The following is a 17,565-nucleotide window of genomic DNA, read 5'->3' as shown; positions in this document are numbered from 1 at the left end:
CTATAATTTAAAATATTATTTATTTTTCAAAGAAAAATGTAATAAAAAGTGAAAAAAGACCAAATTATCACTCACTTAACAAGTCCTTTAATGACCGTTACAAGCAAAGGCCGAATTCGAATGATTTTTCATACCACAATAGCCAATTTATAATTTTAAAACTACAGGGACCAAAAGTCTTATATCCACAAACCACATGGACCAAAGTTGTAGTTTACTCCTCAATAAATAAATCCAATAAAACGGTGGCGTGTGTTATCACGCTTTACAAACGCGCTTGGGCTAACCAATCGTCAAAACTAAATTATACATGTGTAGTAGAACTAATAAGACTCCAATTTTGGAACCAAATTACTATAAATAAAATCATCAATGACCCAAAATGCCGAACTGGAATCCTTTCTTTCTGCTGGTGGAAAAGTCTTCGATATTGGAGGAAAACAAGACCGATCGATTCCTCAATCAAGGTATTTCTTAGGGCTTTTAATTATAAAAGTTCGATGTTTTAGGTGTATAAATTTCATGTTTTTGATCATGATCGTTTAATTTTCTTCAGAAGTTCGATGATCTTATCTTAAATTATTGAATTTCCATCCAACTCAATCTATTACTTCGATTTCATGTTTTTGTATCTGCAGATAATTTGGAGACGCTGTTATAAATATCTACGGTTGAGACAATGGTCGTAGCTTCTGATCATGCCGACACCACCAAAATTTGCAGTCACTGGTAATAATAAGGGCTTTTTTTTTCTCTTTGTTAGTTTGTGTTAAGATTCTTTATTACGATTTTTTTAGTAATTGTGTGTGTATGTATTCAACTAGCATGGATATCGACAACGGTTTGTGGAGGAAATTAATCACAAATCAATCAAAATTGTTATAAACATTTAAGGGATTCTGTCACCCCCACCTCACCTTAGGGAGGGATATACCGAGCTGGTTTGGTTTGTCACACAATTAAAATTTAAACACATATGATAGATGAGTTGGAGAGAAAGAGTCATATACCCATTTATATGGACTTTGATTGAGTTGTTATACTGTGATGATAACTAACATCTTCGCACTGTGCTTGGGTGAGGTTTTGTTTGGTCATTACTCACTAGTCACATGGATGCCTCGAAAGCAATTCCTTGTTTATGTATATATGTACTGTCTTCTTGAGGTTTCAGATATCTATTTCATTTATGAAATTTTCATTTGGAATGATCATATGTTTCTAGTTGTCAGGGTTTGAGATTTATGAGCTTACTTGAAGGCTGTTTCTACAAGTTATAATTGAGGAACACTATTACCTTCATATGGACGGTATACACATTTGCATACAAGTAATTTGTAAGCAATTTGTCAGGTATGTATATGTGCATACATGCACACGTGCATAAAAACCAAGAAACAACTTCAATTACTTGTATGCACATGTGCATACAATCCAGATTAATGTTTATCAGGGTGTTCCAAGTTTTTTAAATTTTTAGGGGTTTTCGCCCGAACCTCCCTCTCTCTTTTTATATAGAGAGAGGTAAGTTCATACGAGAATGATACCTATTTAAGAAATAAGAGGATGGCTAATTACATACAAAATCACATGTGATTTTACATTAACAACAAAAAAAAATGTGTGCGACCCTATAGCTGCGTGGCAAGGTCACGTGAATGACATGTGATTTTGTACATGATGTTAGTGTAATGTACAAATACATGAATTACATAAACTAAAAGGTTTGAACTTGGAATTGAAAGCTCTAGATAATGAGAATATGAGATTACTTAGTAGTGGCTAGATGAATCTTGTAATTGCATTTTTTACTTAGTGTCGCTGATAAGTCCATTGGATAAAAAAATTTAAGTCATAAAGTGTTAGGGAAACAAAGAACCAAAGGGTGGTAGTTTGATTATTTTCCTGTATCCACAATAACGGAAAGATAACCATAGAATATGGTTCTCGGATTGAGTTAGGCATTAATTCTAGTAATGATGAAATTTCAATTAATTTTAATCCTTTTGTAACCTACTTTATTTTTCTCCCTATGTTAACTTAAACCCTCATTTGTTTTTGGATGGTCATCATTATCTCATTTGGCTGAGAACGATAACTTAGAATTGATTGTGTTACAATTTATCTTTTGAATTTTTATGCCATTTTATTTCTTTGTCTCTTGTTAATTTTTGTATGTCTTTGCTTTATGGATTTCTTTTGCCCATTACGGTATGCTCTCTCATGTTTCATGTTGTGTTGTACTTCTTGAGGTTGATTATTCTGTGTATGCTTAACAATGCTTACATTTGCAGTGACAGAGCTATTCCCTCTTCAAATATTGATCTGCACTATGCTCACTGTTCACGTAATTTAGAGAAGTGTAAAATCTGCGATGATATGGTACCTAGAAAACATGCAGAAGAACACTACTCAAGCACCCATGCTCCGGTATGTAGATCCAAGTGAAATTATAAATGATATTTGCTATCTGATTAAATATTTTGACAGTCAATCATAGCTAATATTTATTTTCATGTGCTCAATATGTGTTTGGTTTGCAAATTGCAATGCTTCAGAACATGGTCTAGTTTGTCTTGTATTCCATGGGGTGTTGGTTACTCATATTGGATTTATGGCATGTAGAGTTATCACTTAATTGTATATACTTCCACCATGCATCTTTAAGTAGAATCACTCACTCTCACTTATTAGTAAGTTTCATAGTAAGATCAGTTTGTAAGTGTGAATTGTTAGACGTCATGGTATTTGTCTAGCTAAGCTTACTTTGAGTGCTTCTTCATGTAATACAAATGAATGCTATACGTTTTTGAGTTGGCTAGATCTTCTCTCTGTTTTGTTTCTCATCAGACTTGAAACTTAACCTCAAGTTGTGTTTTGAATCATCAAATTGATGTTCCAGAATGCAAGTGTACCATGATTTTGAACACCTGGACGTATTTACATGTGGTTCTACAAATACTAGTGCTATAAATATCACATGTCCTCCTTGATGTAAACACAAGGGGTTCTACTCCTATTTGCATGCTTTTAGTCATTTAAGCCTTCAGCCAAGTTTAGGACCCAAAACTTTTAACTCAGAAAATCACATAGCGGTGTTGATTCATTTTCTCTAAAAAGTCAACTTTGGAGAAATATATAACAAATTTTGGTTCCCAAGGCTGTAGTTGGATTTCCTACTTGCGGAACATAGTTACCGAAGGTGACCTAAGCATTGTGTAGTTGGGCGTCAATTTAAGGGCTAGCCTTGCCTTTTGGAAGCAGTGGACATTAGGTCACAGGTTGATCAGTTTTATGACTTAGTCCCAAATTACAACTCAGATTAACAAGAAGATGCCAAAAGCTTAGATAGGTTAACAAAAACTGGAGCCAATGATTTTTTTTATTTCAACAATTTGATCATTTTGTGTAGAATGAAAAACCTGTTACCTTTCATGGAATGGGATGGGATGTGATTTTCAAAGTTAGTAGAAATGCGTAAGAGTATTGTTTCGAGAACATAAAGTGCAATGATGGGAACTAATATTTTAGGGACTATGTGTAGCCAATATAAACCGGAATGTAAATAAAGTTATCATGATCTATGGATAGATTGACTTTCTTATCATAATAAGTTGCATAGATCACACGATAGACTTCTTTGGTACCCAGAAGGTGAAGTCTAGAGTCTAGACAAATGATAGAACGAATGAGGTATTGTAGTGCACTAGCAAGACTACACAAAACATTCATATGTTCCTCATGTAGATTGTGCATGTGGAGACAAATTTATTGCACTGCATAGGAGATGTTCGGTCTAGTAAAAGTGAGGTATTGTAGTGCACCAGCAAGACTATGATAGTGGGACGGATCAACAAGTGGAGTCCCAAAAGTGGCATTGAGCTTGGCTTTGGTGTCAACAAGTGTCGCTGCAGGTCGACAGTTTGACATATGAGCCCTGTCTAGTATTTTTTCGGCATACTTCCGTTGAGACAAGAACAAACCACCTGCATGTTTAGTAATTGAAATACCAAGAACATAATTCAGAGTGCCCAAGTCAGTCATAGCAAATTCATTGCTTTGGGAAATGATAGAATGTCAAAGAAAATCAGATGAAGTATTGAGAATAATGTCATCCACATAGAGAAGTAAGTAGGCCATAGCATTGCCATGCTTATAAATAAACAATGAATGATCTGAGACACTGTGGTGGAAGCCAATAGTGGAGACAAAAGAGTCAAGTTGCTGATACCAAGCCCGAGGAGCTTGTTTAAGACCATATAGCGATTTCTTAAGAAGACACACATAGTCCGGATGAGCGGAATTACGAAACCCTAGTGGTTGATACATGTAGACGGTCTCCTCAAGATTGCCATGTAGAAAAGCATTTTTGACGTCAAGTTGATGCATTGACCAACCTTTGGAAAGAGAAATGTTCAAAACTGTCTGAATCGTAGGCTTCGCCACTGGGCTGAATGTCTCTTCACAATCAATGCCAACTTGTTGAGACCTGCCATCACAAACAATGATGGGTTTTGTGCCGCTCAAAGAAACCATCAGATTTTTCTTCGTGTTGAAATATCCACATGGAGAACATTAACATCAAGGGGTCGCGGCACCAACTCCCACGTCCTTGTTTTAATTAGAGCATCAAACTCATCGGCCATGGCCATCTTCCAGTTAGGGTCCTGAAGGGCGGCAACGGGTGAGCGAAGAAGAGGGGATTTCAAAATGGTATATGTGGATAGGTTAAAATTCTGCTTCGTTTAAAATGCCATGGGAACTCCTAGTGGCCATGGTTCTAGTGGGTGTGGTTGCAGAGGGGAAGGTGGAGGTGGATGGAAGTTGGCGGTGTGGACCACGGGCGGCGCAACACAGGTGACCACGTTGGAGGCTTGGATTTGATGTGGGTTTGGGCCATTTATGGTTGGGCTTGTGAGGGTGGTTTGGGATGGCGCCTGCTGTAAACTTGACTGAAAGAGCCAGCTACGTGTTGAGCTGTCGATTGGGTAGGTGTGGGTTGGATAGAAGGTGGCGGGGCTTCCGTGGGCTGGACAATAGATGTCGATTGGGCTGTTGCATGGAGCATGTGGTATCGAAGATAGGGAGAAAGCCCATCTTCAAGAAAGTCATAAGCAGACTTGTCTACTTTGTGCAATTTTTCAAAGGGGAAACTTGACTCATCAAATGTCACATGTCGAGAAATAATGATCTTTTGAGTCGACAAGTCTAAACACTTGTACCCCCTATGGTTAGAAGGGAAGTCGATAAAGACACAAGGCATTGACCTAGCTTGGAGTTTGTGAATGGAAGGGAAAGATAGATGAGGATAACACAGACACCTGAAGACTCGGAGGTGAGAGTATGATGAATCTCCTTGATACAAGATTTGAGTAGGGGAAGAAAAAGATAAGGCCTTGTTTGGGAGAATGTTGTGAAGATATGTAGCCATTTGTAAGGCATGATGCCAAAATGAGGGAGGGGAGAGAAGCACGAATTAAAAGGGTGCGGACCGTGTTATTGATGGTCCTAAGTTTGCACTCACCTTTGCCGTTTTGGGGATAAATGTAAGGACACGAAAAGCGAAATTGCATACCATTGAGTTTGCGTAGCTTTTGGAATGGTAAATTATCATATTCTTTACCATTATCACATTGAATATTCTTTATTTCTTTGTCGAATTGAGTGAATGAATGTGCGGAAGGCTAGAAAGGTGGAATATACTTGCAACTTACTTTTGAGTGGAGAGGTCCACAAAAAATTAGAAAAATCATCCAAAAACAAGACATAATAGCGATGCTTAAGTGAACTAAAAATAGGAGAAGTCCAAAGATCGGTATGCATGATATCAAATGGTTCAATAGTATTAGTAAGAGAAGAATAAAAAGGCAATTTAACATGTTTTTCAAGTTGACAAGCATGACAAAGCAAAGGACTACGAGACTTATTACAAGAAATAAGATTTTTATTCCTAAGAGTGCTAAAAATTGGATCTCCTGGGTGGCCTAGACGATCATGCCAAGTAGAGGAATTGATGGCTAAAAAAGTTGATGGTGATGTAGACGGAGGTATGGTGGAAGTTATGGATCAAATTCAACGGATACAGTATTGTCAATAGTGAATTTTCTGACAGAAATCAGGTTTTTGATAAGGTATGGTGTATGTAGGACATTGGTTAGGGAGAGGGGTGGGTGTGGTGGGAAAATGTAGGATTGACCATAACCAGAAATAGAAATAGTATGACCATTACCGACAATGATACTGTTATTTGAGCTCAAATTAAAATAGGACGAGAGAGTACCTTGATCGGACGCCATATGAGAAGTTGTTCCCGTGTCCATATACCAATTCTCATCTTGGGAATTAAGAGTCATAGTGTGAAGGGTCGCTGTCCGTAGGGGTATATCCCACTAAAGAAGCACTATAGAACGCTTGATGTGGGCGTGGGCCAAGCACGCCAGGGGCTGCAGTAGGTTATTGTGGCGCCTGTGGTCTTGTCCAATTGTTGGTGGGGTACGGACAAGGGGGTAGCCCAAGGCTGATGTGGCCACTGTTGGTTTTGTTGTTGTTGACGCGTCCTAAGAGGGTAAAACCATGGATGGGCATATGGTGTTTGTTGTTGACATTGTTGGTTCAGTTGATGTGCATCCCCACGTCCGCCACGACCCCTCCCTCGGCCACTGCTACCTCTATTACGGCCTCCACAACCTCGAACACCCCCACCACCATTACGGGTGTTGTTGGTCTGCTGAGAAGACCCTTGTCCAACAAAATAGGAGACGTCGGAGCCGCATTATTACGAGGGGAATTGGTAGTGGTAAGAAGGGCGGATTGTGAGGCATTCATAGTGGTGGCTTGTTAGACTTGACGATTCTCCTCCAAAGTCAGCATTGAATGGGCTTTATAAAAGGGTGGGAGAGGATCACTTTGTTGAATAATGGTCGCCACACCATTGTAGTCCTCTGTTAAACCTACAACAAGGCGAAGAACGAGAGAATCGTTCGACACCGAAGACCCAACATTAGATAATTGGTCATCAAGCATTTTTAGCCTTTGATAGTAGGCAGAGATGTTTGGAAGTCTTGAAGATGAGTGGTTGAAAACTGATTTTCCAAGTAAATGGCTCGGGAATTTTGTTATCTTGGAAAATGTCTTTGAGGCGATCCAAGATTGTTGAGCCATAGAGTCAAGTTCAAGAATGGTCTGGAGAAGGTTATGAGATATTGTACCGTAGATCCATTTGATGTAAACTGGTGTCGATTGATTGAAATTGAATTGAAATTATAGAGAAAGAAAATACTTCTATGGCTTTCGAGAGGCCCAGGTCTCTCCAAGAGCCTAAGCTCGATCTACAATTACTCAAAAAAAATGCATGCCTAACAGAAAGCACTCTCCTCAACAAATAAAGGATCCCGCTCCTTATTCCAAAAGAGAAAAACCCAAAATGCCCTTAGACAAGTATACCCACGAACTCCTAACAAGATAAAGGATTTCCCCTAATTAACCCTTTTCTTATACGTGAAACGTATAGGAGGTTTATCAATACCCCCCNTCCTAACAAGATAAAGGATTTCCCCTAATTAACCCTTCTCTTATACGTGAAACATATAGGAGGTTTACCAATACTTCCCCACCCCCCCCCCCAAAGTTCCTCGTCGAATGAAGTAGACGAAGAAGCCTTGGCTTTCTCCGTAGAAGGGATGATGTGGTCGATAACCTGATATGCACGGGCAGTGATTTTGAAGAGTTATGCCCAAGAAGAGTATTGGACGTTTTCCATGTCCAAAGTCACAGGAAGATGATTCTTTATGTTGAAGATTGCAAGAGCAGGGTGGAAAGGAGGAGTTTTTGGTGTGTTTGCCATTGAAGGAGGCTGTATCCGCAGAAAGTGGGAGGGCACGGCTAGGGTTCTTTTTTTTTAGAAAGAAAAAACCTATGCTTTGATTACCATGATAGAATCAATCTCTCTCCCCTCCATTTCATTAAGATAAATATATATACAAAGTGTATGAGAGATTCATATTAGGAAACTATCAAAAAGATACTGGGAAATATTTACACAATCCTAGAAAATATTTACATACTCTAATAACAAATAACTAAGATTATGACCAAATTGTCCTGCAAAGGATACATGTGAAACTCTTTGAATTTTTTTTCCCTCAATGGGAGATACAAAGAATGTTGGAATCTTTAAATTTGAAGTTATGCATGAATGTAATGCTCATAGTTTTTTTTTTTTTTTGTGAACATGAGCTAATTCTTTTCTTTAATATAGCTGAATGTCCCACAAAAAGACCTATCTGCAGCACTTAGGCTATATCTTTGGACGAATTGCCAACTATGGACCCATTCTTTCATTCTTCTAGTGGCTTATGACTCTTTGTGCGATAGCATGGATATTTGGGTTCGGAGGTGTCGAGCTGTTTTTTATAGACTTCATTCCTCATGATCCTAGCAGATCATCTCTTATGTCTTTTCCCTGCCTCAAGGAACCTTAGAATAGATTGGAGGGTGGTAAAGGTTGCAAATAGTATGTTGATTCAAGTCTTGAGCGAAGGGCACCACAAGAAGGTTCTAACTGTGAAACCTACCAAGGACCCTAAGTACTGTTGAAAACATAGTCAGTTAAGATTATACTGAAAACACCAATAAATAGAAGCCTTATTTGTGGAACCCTCAGACTTAGAAGTGTATTTGACCTAAGCTTGGTCTTGCTTATATCATGAAAAATATGTAGGCTTAGGTTTGGATCTTGGCTTGCGATGCCTAAAAAGCTCAGGCTCAAGCTTGCATAGTTGTGATGATGTCTTGTATATGATCCTGTCAGCTCTGGTATTTGGTTAGCTCATATAGATATGGTTCTTATTGGGTTCTATAGGCTCTTGTAAGTAGTAACTTTGGCTGGGTTGATATGGACTTCTATAGAATTACAATATAAGCTCACCATTCACACTTGATGAATTGCCAGACCCTTGCTATAACAGGCTCAAACATGGGTTTGATAATCAAATGAGTAGCCTCAGTTAGCAGGCTATCCAAGCATTTTACTGATAATCAAATGAGCAGCCTAAGTTAGACTCGGGTTCTCCAAGCATTTGGCCGAATTAGCTTGTGTCATCACTTTTCCTTCTTTGTGTATGTTGTGCCGTTATAGCTAGTTGTCTTACATATCTTCATGTTTTGTGTTCAGAGGACTTTAGATGGTTTTTTTACTGTAGAAAAACTAGCAGATTCTATATGATAGTTTTTTGTAATTTTTAAAGAACTAGTTTTACTGGATTCCTAGTCATGAATTCATCATGTAGCAGCTTTAACAAACAACACTGTCCGTGGAACAGGTATCTTGTTCATTGTGCAATGAGATGATGGAACGTGAAATCCTAGCCGTGCACAAAGGTGAAAAGTGTCCCAAAAGAATTGTGACATGTGAATACTGCGAGTTTCCGTTGCCTGCCATCGACCTATTTGAGCATCAGGTAAACCTCCAACTGCTTCCCACCATTTGAAGCCTTCCAAATGCCTCATCGTCTAAGATATGCAATGTGCTAAAATTTCAGGAAGTCTGCGGCAATAGGACAGAGCTATGTCATATTTGTAACAGATATATTAGACTCCGAGAGAGAGTTGCCCATGATGTCACATGCAATGGTGTTCCAAATAATACGGCTGAAATTCCCAGGTTTGAAAAACAATTCCATTCTTTTTTTTTCCTTCTTTTTTTAGATTTCAGGTTTATTTCTTGACAATTTGCTGGAATACCCCTTAAATTTTTGATGATGCTCTTTTTTTTTGTAAGGGTGTCCGGGCCAAAGCCCGACTAATCCTCGGCAATTTTGGAGGCTAAGCATGGCCCCACTTAAATGTCGCCAACACTCCCCTCCCAGGGTTCGAACTCGGGTTCATGACTATGCCATGCCCAAGCCTTTACCACTAGGCTAGAAGGTCTTTGACTTGATGATGCTCTTATGGGTAAAAGAAAAAGTATTTTTAAATTTCAAACCATCTTAAGTTGGTTGCAAATACACTATTGTTCTTACAAAAAATGCTTTTTTGAAACAATTAACAATTTTAGACGGTAAATATGAAGTATGATCGGTTGCTTTTGCATTTATATTTTCTCAATTGATATGTGATCACTCATCCTTGTAAGGTGTACTTTTTCTTTTGCATTTTCCCAATACTGATTATTTGTTTGCAACCAAACGACAAGTACAAATGTACGATGGGTTGAAAAGTTAGCAATTCAAGAAAATAAACGTTGAGCAAAGACTCAAGGATTGTGGGTTTGAGTAACAGAAGCTATCGTTTTGCAATATGTAAGGGAAAGACTATGCAAAGTTTACCTTCACTGACTTTGCAAATTTGAGGAGTTCGTACTAGGGTTTCCCTTTTCTTATAATGTGGAAAGAGCAAATGAACGTCTTTCATTGTCTGGTTGACCTTAACTAACTTTGAATGCTTCAACTAGCCCTTATATGCCTCATTGTTCGATTTCTCTTGATTATCGTACTTGACCTTCTTTCCTGATCTACATGACATCATGCTTGATGTGTCCTTAATTTTTGCGAGGTTTATATTTTCCTTGACAATCAAATGCCTGCATGGGTGGCTCACCAATTGAGTTGATTCTCCATTCGAAATGAGAATCCATTTTATATTTTCATAATTCAACCTAGTATTTTCCTAATTAAAAATTGACATTTGCATCTTCAACTCTTTGTTTTGAGAAAGGAAACATCGTTAACATACAGTATTTGGTCGGCTAGTTGTCCAAATTGGGAAGGAAGGCATGCACTTCTGATGTTAGGACCACTCAAAATGCATGTTTTTGTTATCATGTGTAGCTTAACACCTAAGGCTTAATAATAAATAAAAAGCTATGTAATCCTTGTATAAATGATTCTCATGCTTGGTTAGTATGTGAAAATGGAAATAAGGGATCAAAAGATTTCTTCCCATTACACTTCTCTTGATTCTTCGAAAAATGGAGGGAAACAAAAGGGAACTCTGAAAATGAAAAGAAAGCAATTCTTGCTAAGAAACGTGCAAAAAGAAGAAAAAAAAAGCCTAGGTTCACATTCCACCATGAAATTTTGTAGGTCAATTCTCTATTCTTATTAACAATCAGAAATGAATTAATTTCTCTTGGTCCATTTCTATTCTTTTCACTTCCATTCTCGTTACAGTTCCATTCTCACTGTCCACCTTAACATACATCCCCTATGGGATTGAACAAATCATTAGGTAGGCAGAAAATTATTTTTAATAATGTCATTAACTTTAACTTTCTCTTGGGTTTTGGGAGGATCAAATTACTTTAGGAGATGGCCAATTCTTTTTCTTTGTTGCGATTTGGTTTGTGTAAGTTAATTTGATGAAAAGTAAGAAAGTCAAGGAATTAGAGAACTTGAAGAAGAAGATTAGTAAGGTTAAATTTATGTTGGTGGAACAATTATCCAGCAATGGAGAAGTTTAAGGCATGTTTTGCCTGTATGAAGTGACTACTGTGTAGTGTATTAGAGGCCAACATTTGAGCAAAAGGGGCGGCAATAACTGTGATTGTCATAGGCAAAAAAACAAAAGAAAGAGAGAATAAGAGGGCATTAGTGACAAAGGGGTCATAATAGTGGATGAAGAAATTGAGACAAGACTACCTAATGGTAAAAATAGTAGAGGTGCCATGGGTGAAAGGGTAGAGAACAAGAGAATCGTGAGATGTGGTCAAAGATGGACACAACAGAGGGGGTGAATGGCGGCAACAAGGGTCAGCTCTAGCAATAGTCAAAGGGGAGCAACAGTGGTTGCTTATAGTTCAGCAAGGAAATGGTATTAGAGGTGTGGATGCCTAAGGTGTTGATACTAGTGGGTGTCGGTAACCTTCTTAGCGAGTTTTACATGTTCTGATAATAAATCCTCTACTTGTAGGGATTAAATTAGTATTTGAAGTATTCTTCCTCTAGTTCTCTTACACTATTCTCATTTCTTTTAAATATATAATATTTATATATGGTAAATGGAACTCACACACATGCCTCATCTTTGGCGAGATTGGAACCCTTGACCTCTGGAAAGGTTACCAGATAGGGATACCGCTTCGCTAAAGGCCCTTGTATCATTGTTCTCAAGTATTGCATTGAATAAAGTAAATTTTTGGGTCAGCTTCCAAATAGTTCTGAGTATTCTGTTTTAGGGTTCAAGGTTCCAACAAGTGGTATTAGAGCTCCCTCACGGGGCTTTATCTAAGTGAGAGAAAATAGCAAATTTCTTAGAGAAAGAAAGAACCAGAATAAGAATGCCATCAAGTTCGGAAGGAGGCTCTATACAACCTGCCATACCCAAATTTGACGGCCACTATGATCATCAGGTCCGCTGATGGAAAACTTCTTGAGGTCAAAGAAATATTGGCCATTGATTAAGGATGGAATCATAGTAGGATAGGATGAAGCAACCTAAATTGATGATCGTAAGCTCAAGGACCTCAAAGTGAAGAACTATTTCATACGATCCATCGTAGATAGTTCCGTTGATATGCCCTAGCTTTAAGGGGTTGGTAATAAAATGAGAGGACTCAGTTTCAAATCGCCTACATATTGCTGCTAGGGAGAATGCTATTTTTCTTCCCCATGATGACCGTGGGATCGGAGCGGCGAAGGCGCTTCAGAAGGTGGCGCATGCCCTTTCTTGTTGTGCGATAGTGGAGGCAATTGTCAACCGAAAAGAGACCAAAAATATTTGGGACATCATGCAATATAAGTTTCAAGGATCAACTCAAGTCAAGCTGACACAACTTCAAGCATTCAGGAAAGAGTTAGAAGTTTTGCAGATTAAGGATGGGAGAAGGTGAATTAGTACTTCTCGAGGACACTTGGAATTGCCAATATGATGAAGTCACATCAGGAAAAGATGAAACTAATTGTGATCATGGATAAAAAACTGATGTCAGACATCAAAATTCGTTTATGTTGTGTGTTATATTGAGGAATGCAACAACTTGGATACTTTGATAATTGATGAGTTACATAGTAGCTCGATAGTGCACAAACAAAGAATGAATAGACATGTGCATGAAGAGCTAGCTTTGAAAGTCAGTCATAAGAAGAGATTCAATACAAGAGGCATAGGATGAGCATGTTTCGAGGAGGTGCGATTTCTCGATTCCAGTTGCAGCAATCATATGAAAGAGGCATGTAGTGGTTTTTTGAATTGACAAAACACTCCGACAACTTGTGAAGCTGGGTAACAATGCAAAGGTGTCGATAGCAAAAAGGAAGCATCAAAATATGCATTCATGGAGCTACTTGGATGATTACTAACATATCTTATATTCTAAACTCAATAGCAACTTTCTTAGTATTGAGCAACTTCAAGAGAAGAATGCAGCTAATTTTGATTCAACATGGAGTTTGATGTGAAAAGTTTTGTTATGCAGACTTTTATGTCTACCAATAGAATGTTCATCTTCCTGGCTTATGTGCCAATTCATGCTTCAAGTCAGAATTCAAACCACCTCTGAGTTCATGACTCAATTATGGCATAGGAAGTTCGGACACCTGACTCTTAAAGGGCATAGTGTTTGTAAAGGGCATCCTTTTAGATATTTGGTGTGGTTAAGTTGGTGCATTGTGGCTCTAAAGGTCGGTTATCAAACATTATGACCAAGTCCTTGAAGTTATAAAGCCTTGGTTTATTTCATTGAATAAGGTAAGCCTTTGGCTCAGTTCTCAAATAGTTTCATGCATTCTGTTCTATAAGTTCAAACATCTAACATAAGGCTGCATAGGGGTGCCATCAGCAATCATAATCGATATGGATGAATGAGAAGACAATGAAACAAAAGATGACAATTGAGGAACATGATGAGAAGCATGTGAATCCAAGATCCATAATATATATGAGGTACAGAACGAGGACAAACTTTTATGAGATGGGGCCGACATAGCATGTGATTGTGAAGCGGGAACTGTTGAAACTGCTCAAACATAAATGGATCGAAAAAGGGCGCCCATGGAACAAGCAACGATGAGCATAGTTGTTGTGATGGTCATAGATGTTGCTATTGTTTGCCTTTATTCTACAACGAAAGGACATTGACGCTTCATGTGTCCCTTTTGTTTGCAGAAAGCACATTCATTCCAAGAGACCTTAGATGTCAGCCTAGCTTGGTAGCTACGTGGTGACTGTTGTAGGATTGCAAAAACAATTGGAGTAGTAATTGTGGCCGTTTCCTTGTTTGATTTGAGAGTTTGAGGAGGATCTTTGACCAGTGAATCAATTGATGGAAGCGGAGTATGATATAGGATTGTCCCACGCAATCCCTCAAAATCTTGATGAAGAACCATTAGAAACTGCACCAGACGTTCTTCCCTCGAGCAATGTAGGATATAAATGAGCCCAATGCTTCAGATTCTGTTAATATAACTGATCCCATAATGTAGACAAGACGGTAGATTTTTTTTCGAATACCCATCATTTTATGGAAGTGCAAAATCATGCAAACCGAAATCAACAAAAAAACTGAAACAAGAAAATCTGACACGATAATTTGGTGATGATTTTTTAGAGTCTTGTAAATTTGATCAATATCATATTTGTTCTTTGTGTAACTTTGCACAATCACCTTCAAGTAGGTGAAAATAAATCTAAAATTATGATAACAGATCATTAATACAAGCAACAATTAACACAAAGGCATACAATTGATTTGTCATCTTTCTAGGTGGAATTTGAAACCTTGAGAAAATGTTCCAATTTTTCTGTATTAAATGTTGGATTATGTGGTTTATGAGTAACGAAATCTTAATCTAACGCTCACAACTGATGTTTTTGAAGGGCAATGCGGGAAGATGAAAGAGAGCATCCGGCTAGAAGGCCGCCGCCACCACCGCCACAAGACATCTCTACAAGGCGGCTTATATTCACCATAGCCATAACCGGCATTGCCATTCTCATTGGCTACTATATTTCCAGAGAAAACCAGACATCAGTCAACTGAACTAGAAAGGTCAAAGGTCAATCTGGAGATCTTAACAAGTCTCATGTGTCAAATTGTTTAAATATATACATATATATTTAATATATATGCATTTGATTCTGTATTGTATCATCCCAAACATTACTGGTGATCCTTTTGTTCTATTCAGTATATATAAAGATTTGATGGAAAACATTGCATCCTCTTGAAGACTTGTTACCATTTTGAATCTTGTAGTACTCTAAGGGACTATTTACCAAACGTCAACCGGGTTACCGCTTACCGGAATCTTACCCAGTAAGTGAGGGAAAAAACTTCGCTTACCAACAATTTATTTTGATGGTTGAGAAGGCAAGCAAGAGTGATGACTTTTATCAGTAAACGTTTATGGGGTAAGAGTTCGGTAACAACCTCTAACTGAGAATGGTGATTCAAATTTTCTTAGCCATTATGTTCGTTGTTTGTAGTAATGTGGCATCCTTTTGATCTAATGAGTAAGGACGTTTGGGCAAAATATTTCGAATAGTAAGGGTTTGAAATCTCAAGCCGTCTCACACTATCATACCTTATGTGAGAGGCAAATCAGGTACATAATGATCTCATAGGTGGTTGGCTTAAGATTCAAGTACCTGAAAGGAGTTTAATCCCCAAAAGTATCATAATTTTTACATTATGATTCTCAGACTTATTCCTTTCTTTGTGCATGTATATCATCCAGGGAATCAAGTGTGCTACGTTTTAGAAACACATGCCAAAGGTTTATTGATTCAAAATAATCAGTATGACTGATGGATGGTTACTAGTTTTGATCAAGCATTAGGTATCACTGATGGTTGTGTCAAGTGATAAATACGGAAATTTGTATTTTTTGTGTCAGGAAAGAGTCGGGATTCGGGGTTATTTTAATATAAATACAATCCTTTCATCCATCTTTGTATCTTGAATTTTAGAGGAAAAACTATAGAAATACGTGAGGATTATCGGTGCATTTGGTTTGACGGAATGTTTTGTGGGATTTGGATTTCATGTAAGGATTTGGATCGGGAGGATATGAAATCTTTGCTGTTATTGACTTGTAGGAAAACAAATGTTCATTAACATGTTTTAAAACATTATTACAACCAATCCTGCGAAATATCAACTACCCTTGTGTGATTCCTAAATCCCATGTTTGTGGCATTTCAATTCCGGGTATTTCTTTTGACCAAACTCGTGGTTGAAGTGGAATCCAATTCCAAAATCCCATCAAATCCTGCAAACCAAACGAACCTCGAGAGTTTTGAATTGCAAATTGAAATTTCAGTTTATAATCCTCTTTTGGTTTTGCTTTCTCTTCGGTGAATAAAATATCTCCCTTTCATGTCTTGAAGTACACTATCAATATAGTGCTGACCAGATTTCTCACTTGACGAGATGTTGCTCGATATCTTACAGTGAAGTCTTAAGGAACATGAAATTGGTCAACACTCTGCAGCATTTAGCAGTTCTTTTAATGAAAATTTTTAAAAGTTGTTTTGAATTAGGTGTATGAAATTCATTTTATATTAATTCTATTACATTTGACAGTTTCAATATATTTTGATAATTGACAAACAAAAACTTGGAATGTTTTATGATACAACTATTTCATTGTTTCTGCGAGATATTTGTTATAATTACATAAAAAAACAAAATTTCACAAAAAAATACAATGAAATAATCATATCATAAAACATTTCAAGTTTTTGTTTGTCAATAATTTGAACACATTGAAAACGTCAAATTTAACATAATTAATATGAAATGAATTTCACACATTTAATTTAACACCACTTTCAAAATTTCTGATTAAGAGAACTGCTAACTGTTGTTGAGTGTTCAATTTGATGTTTCCTAAAACATCAATAACAGTAAACTGCTTTAAATCTGGTTTTTTGAAAATGAGAAATTTTGAAGAACGTTTTCTCAAAATAAAATTTTAAAAGTTGGTATTCCAAGATAAGAACGAATACGAAGTTTGTTTTATCTTAATACAATTTACCCAATTAGAAATATATTTATTGTGAGTATGTAGAATCCCCATATTTATTTCCAAAAAAGTCCTTGACGAAAATTGTAAAGGAATTGCCAAGGTAGAATTATATTACAAATAAGCTTAATATAAAAGGTTAGGTAGTAAATATTGTGTGTGTGTGTGTGTGTATATATATATATATATATCTCGGGGCTGGTTCAAATACTAACCAAGATTATCGTGTTAACTTTGTTAACCGATCTTGGTCGTTGATTTGAACATCCAACGGTTGTCATTTATTGAGATTAAAAATTTAATTATTTAATTACCATATTAATAAAAAAATTAGGTTCACACTGGTTCAGAGGGTAGAATTGTAAAAAGTGAATGATCTTAACGTATCCTATTTTGTCAGCCTATTCTGTAACTTTCAATCAATAAAGAAACYGTCAATCTCATCGATCAATATCTTAAATCAGTAGCTAAAAATTAGGTTCATTATCTTCATCAAAACAATGGAGGATTTGGAAGGATTACCAGGCGACGACATACAGATAAGATTGAAACATGTGTGTGAACCTAATGAACAATTGAAAATTTAGGTTCATAATCTTCATCA

General features: G+C 37.2%; 1 protein-coding gene across 1 annotated transcript; it reads left to right on the top strand.

Annotated features, from left to right (window-relative positions):
* Window positions 1-387: 387 nt before the first annotated feature.
* Window positions 388-15,147, top strand: LOC112514010 (TRAF-type zinc finger domain-containing protein 1-like). Its single transcript, XM_025120286.1, has 6 exons — window positions 388-467; window positions 639-729; window positions 2,295-2,430; window positions 9,321-9,458; window positions 9,540-9,661; window positions 14,812-15,147. Exons 2-6 carry the CDS (start codon window positions 680-682, stop codon window positions 14,972-14,974), a joined length of 609 nt encoding a protein of 202 aa, XP_024976054.1. The 5' UTR covers window positions 388-467; window positions 639-679; the 3' UTR covers window positions 14,975-15,147.
* Window positions 15,148-17,565: the final 2,418 nt, after the last annotated feature.

The sequence above is a fragment of the Cynara cardunculus genome (genome assembly GCF_001531365.2).
Source record: "Cynara cardunculus var. scolymus isolate 2C chromosome LG 6, CcrdV1, whole genome shotgun sequence".
In the NCBI taxonomy this organism is placed as follows: Eukaryota; Viridiplantae; Streptophyta; class Magnoliopsida; order Asterales; family Asteraceae; genus Cynara; species Cynara cardunculus.
Note: the sequence above shows the minus strand (reverse complement) of the source record. Positions and strands in the feature narration are given on the sequence as shown.

Excerpts from the sequence above, each read along its gene's own strand:
- LOC112514010 (XM_025120286.1), top strand. The coding sequence starts at position 680 with ATGGTCGTAGCTTCTGATCATGCCGACACCACCAAAATTTGCAGTCAC. Across the intron at positions 2,431-9,320 it reads ACTCAAGCACCCATGCTCCG|GTATCTTGTTCATTGTGCAA; the intron begins GTATGTAGATCC and ends TCCGTGGAACAG. Across the intron at positions 9,662-14,811 it reads AATACGGCTGAAATTCCCAG|GGCAATGCGGGAAGATGAAA; the intron begins GTTTGAAAAACA and ends ATGTTTTTGAAG.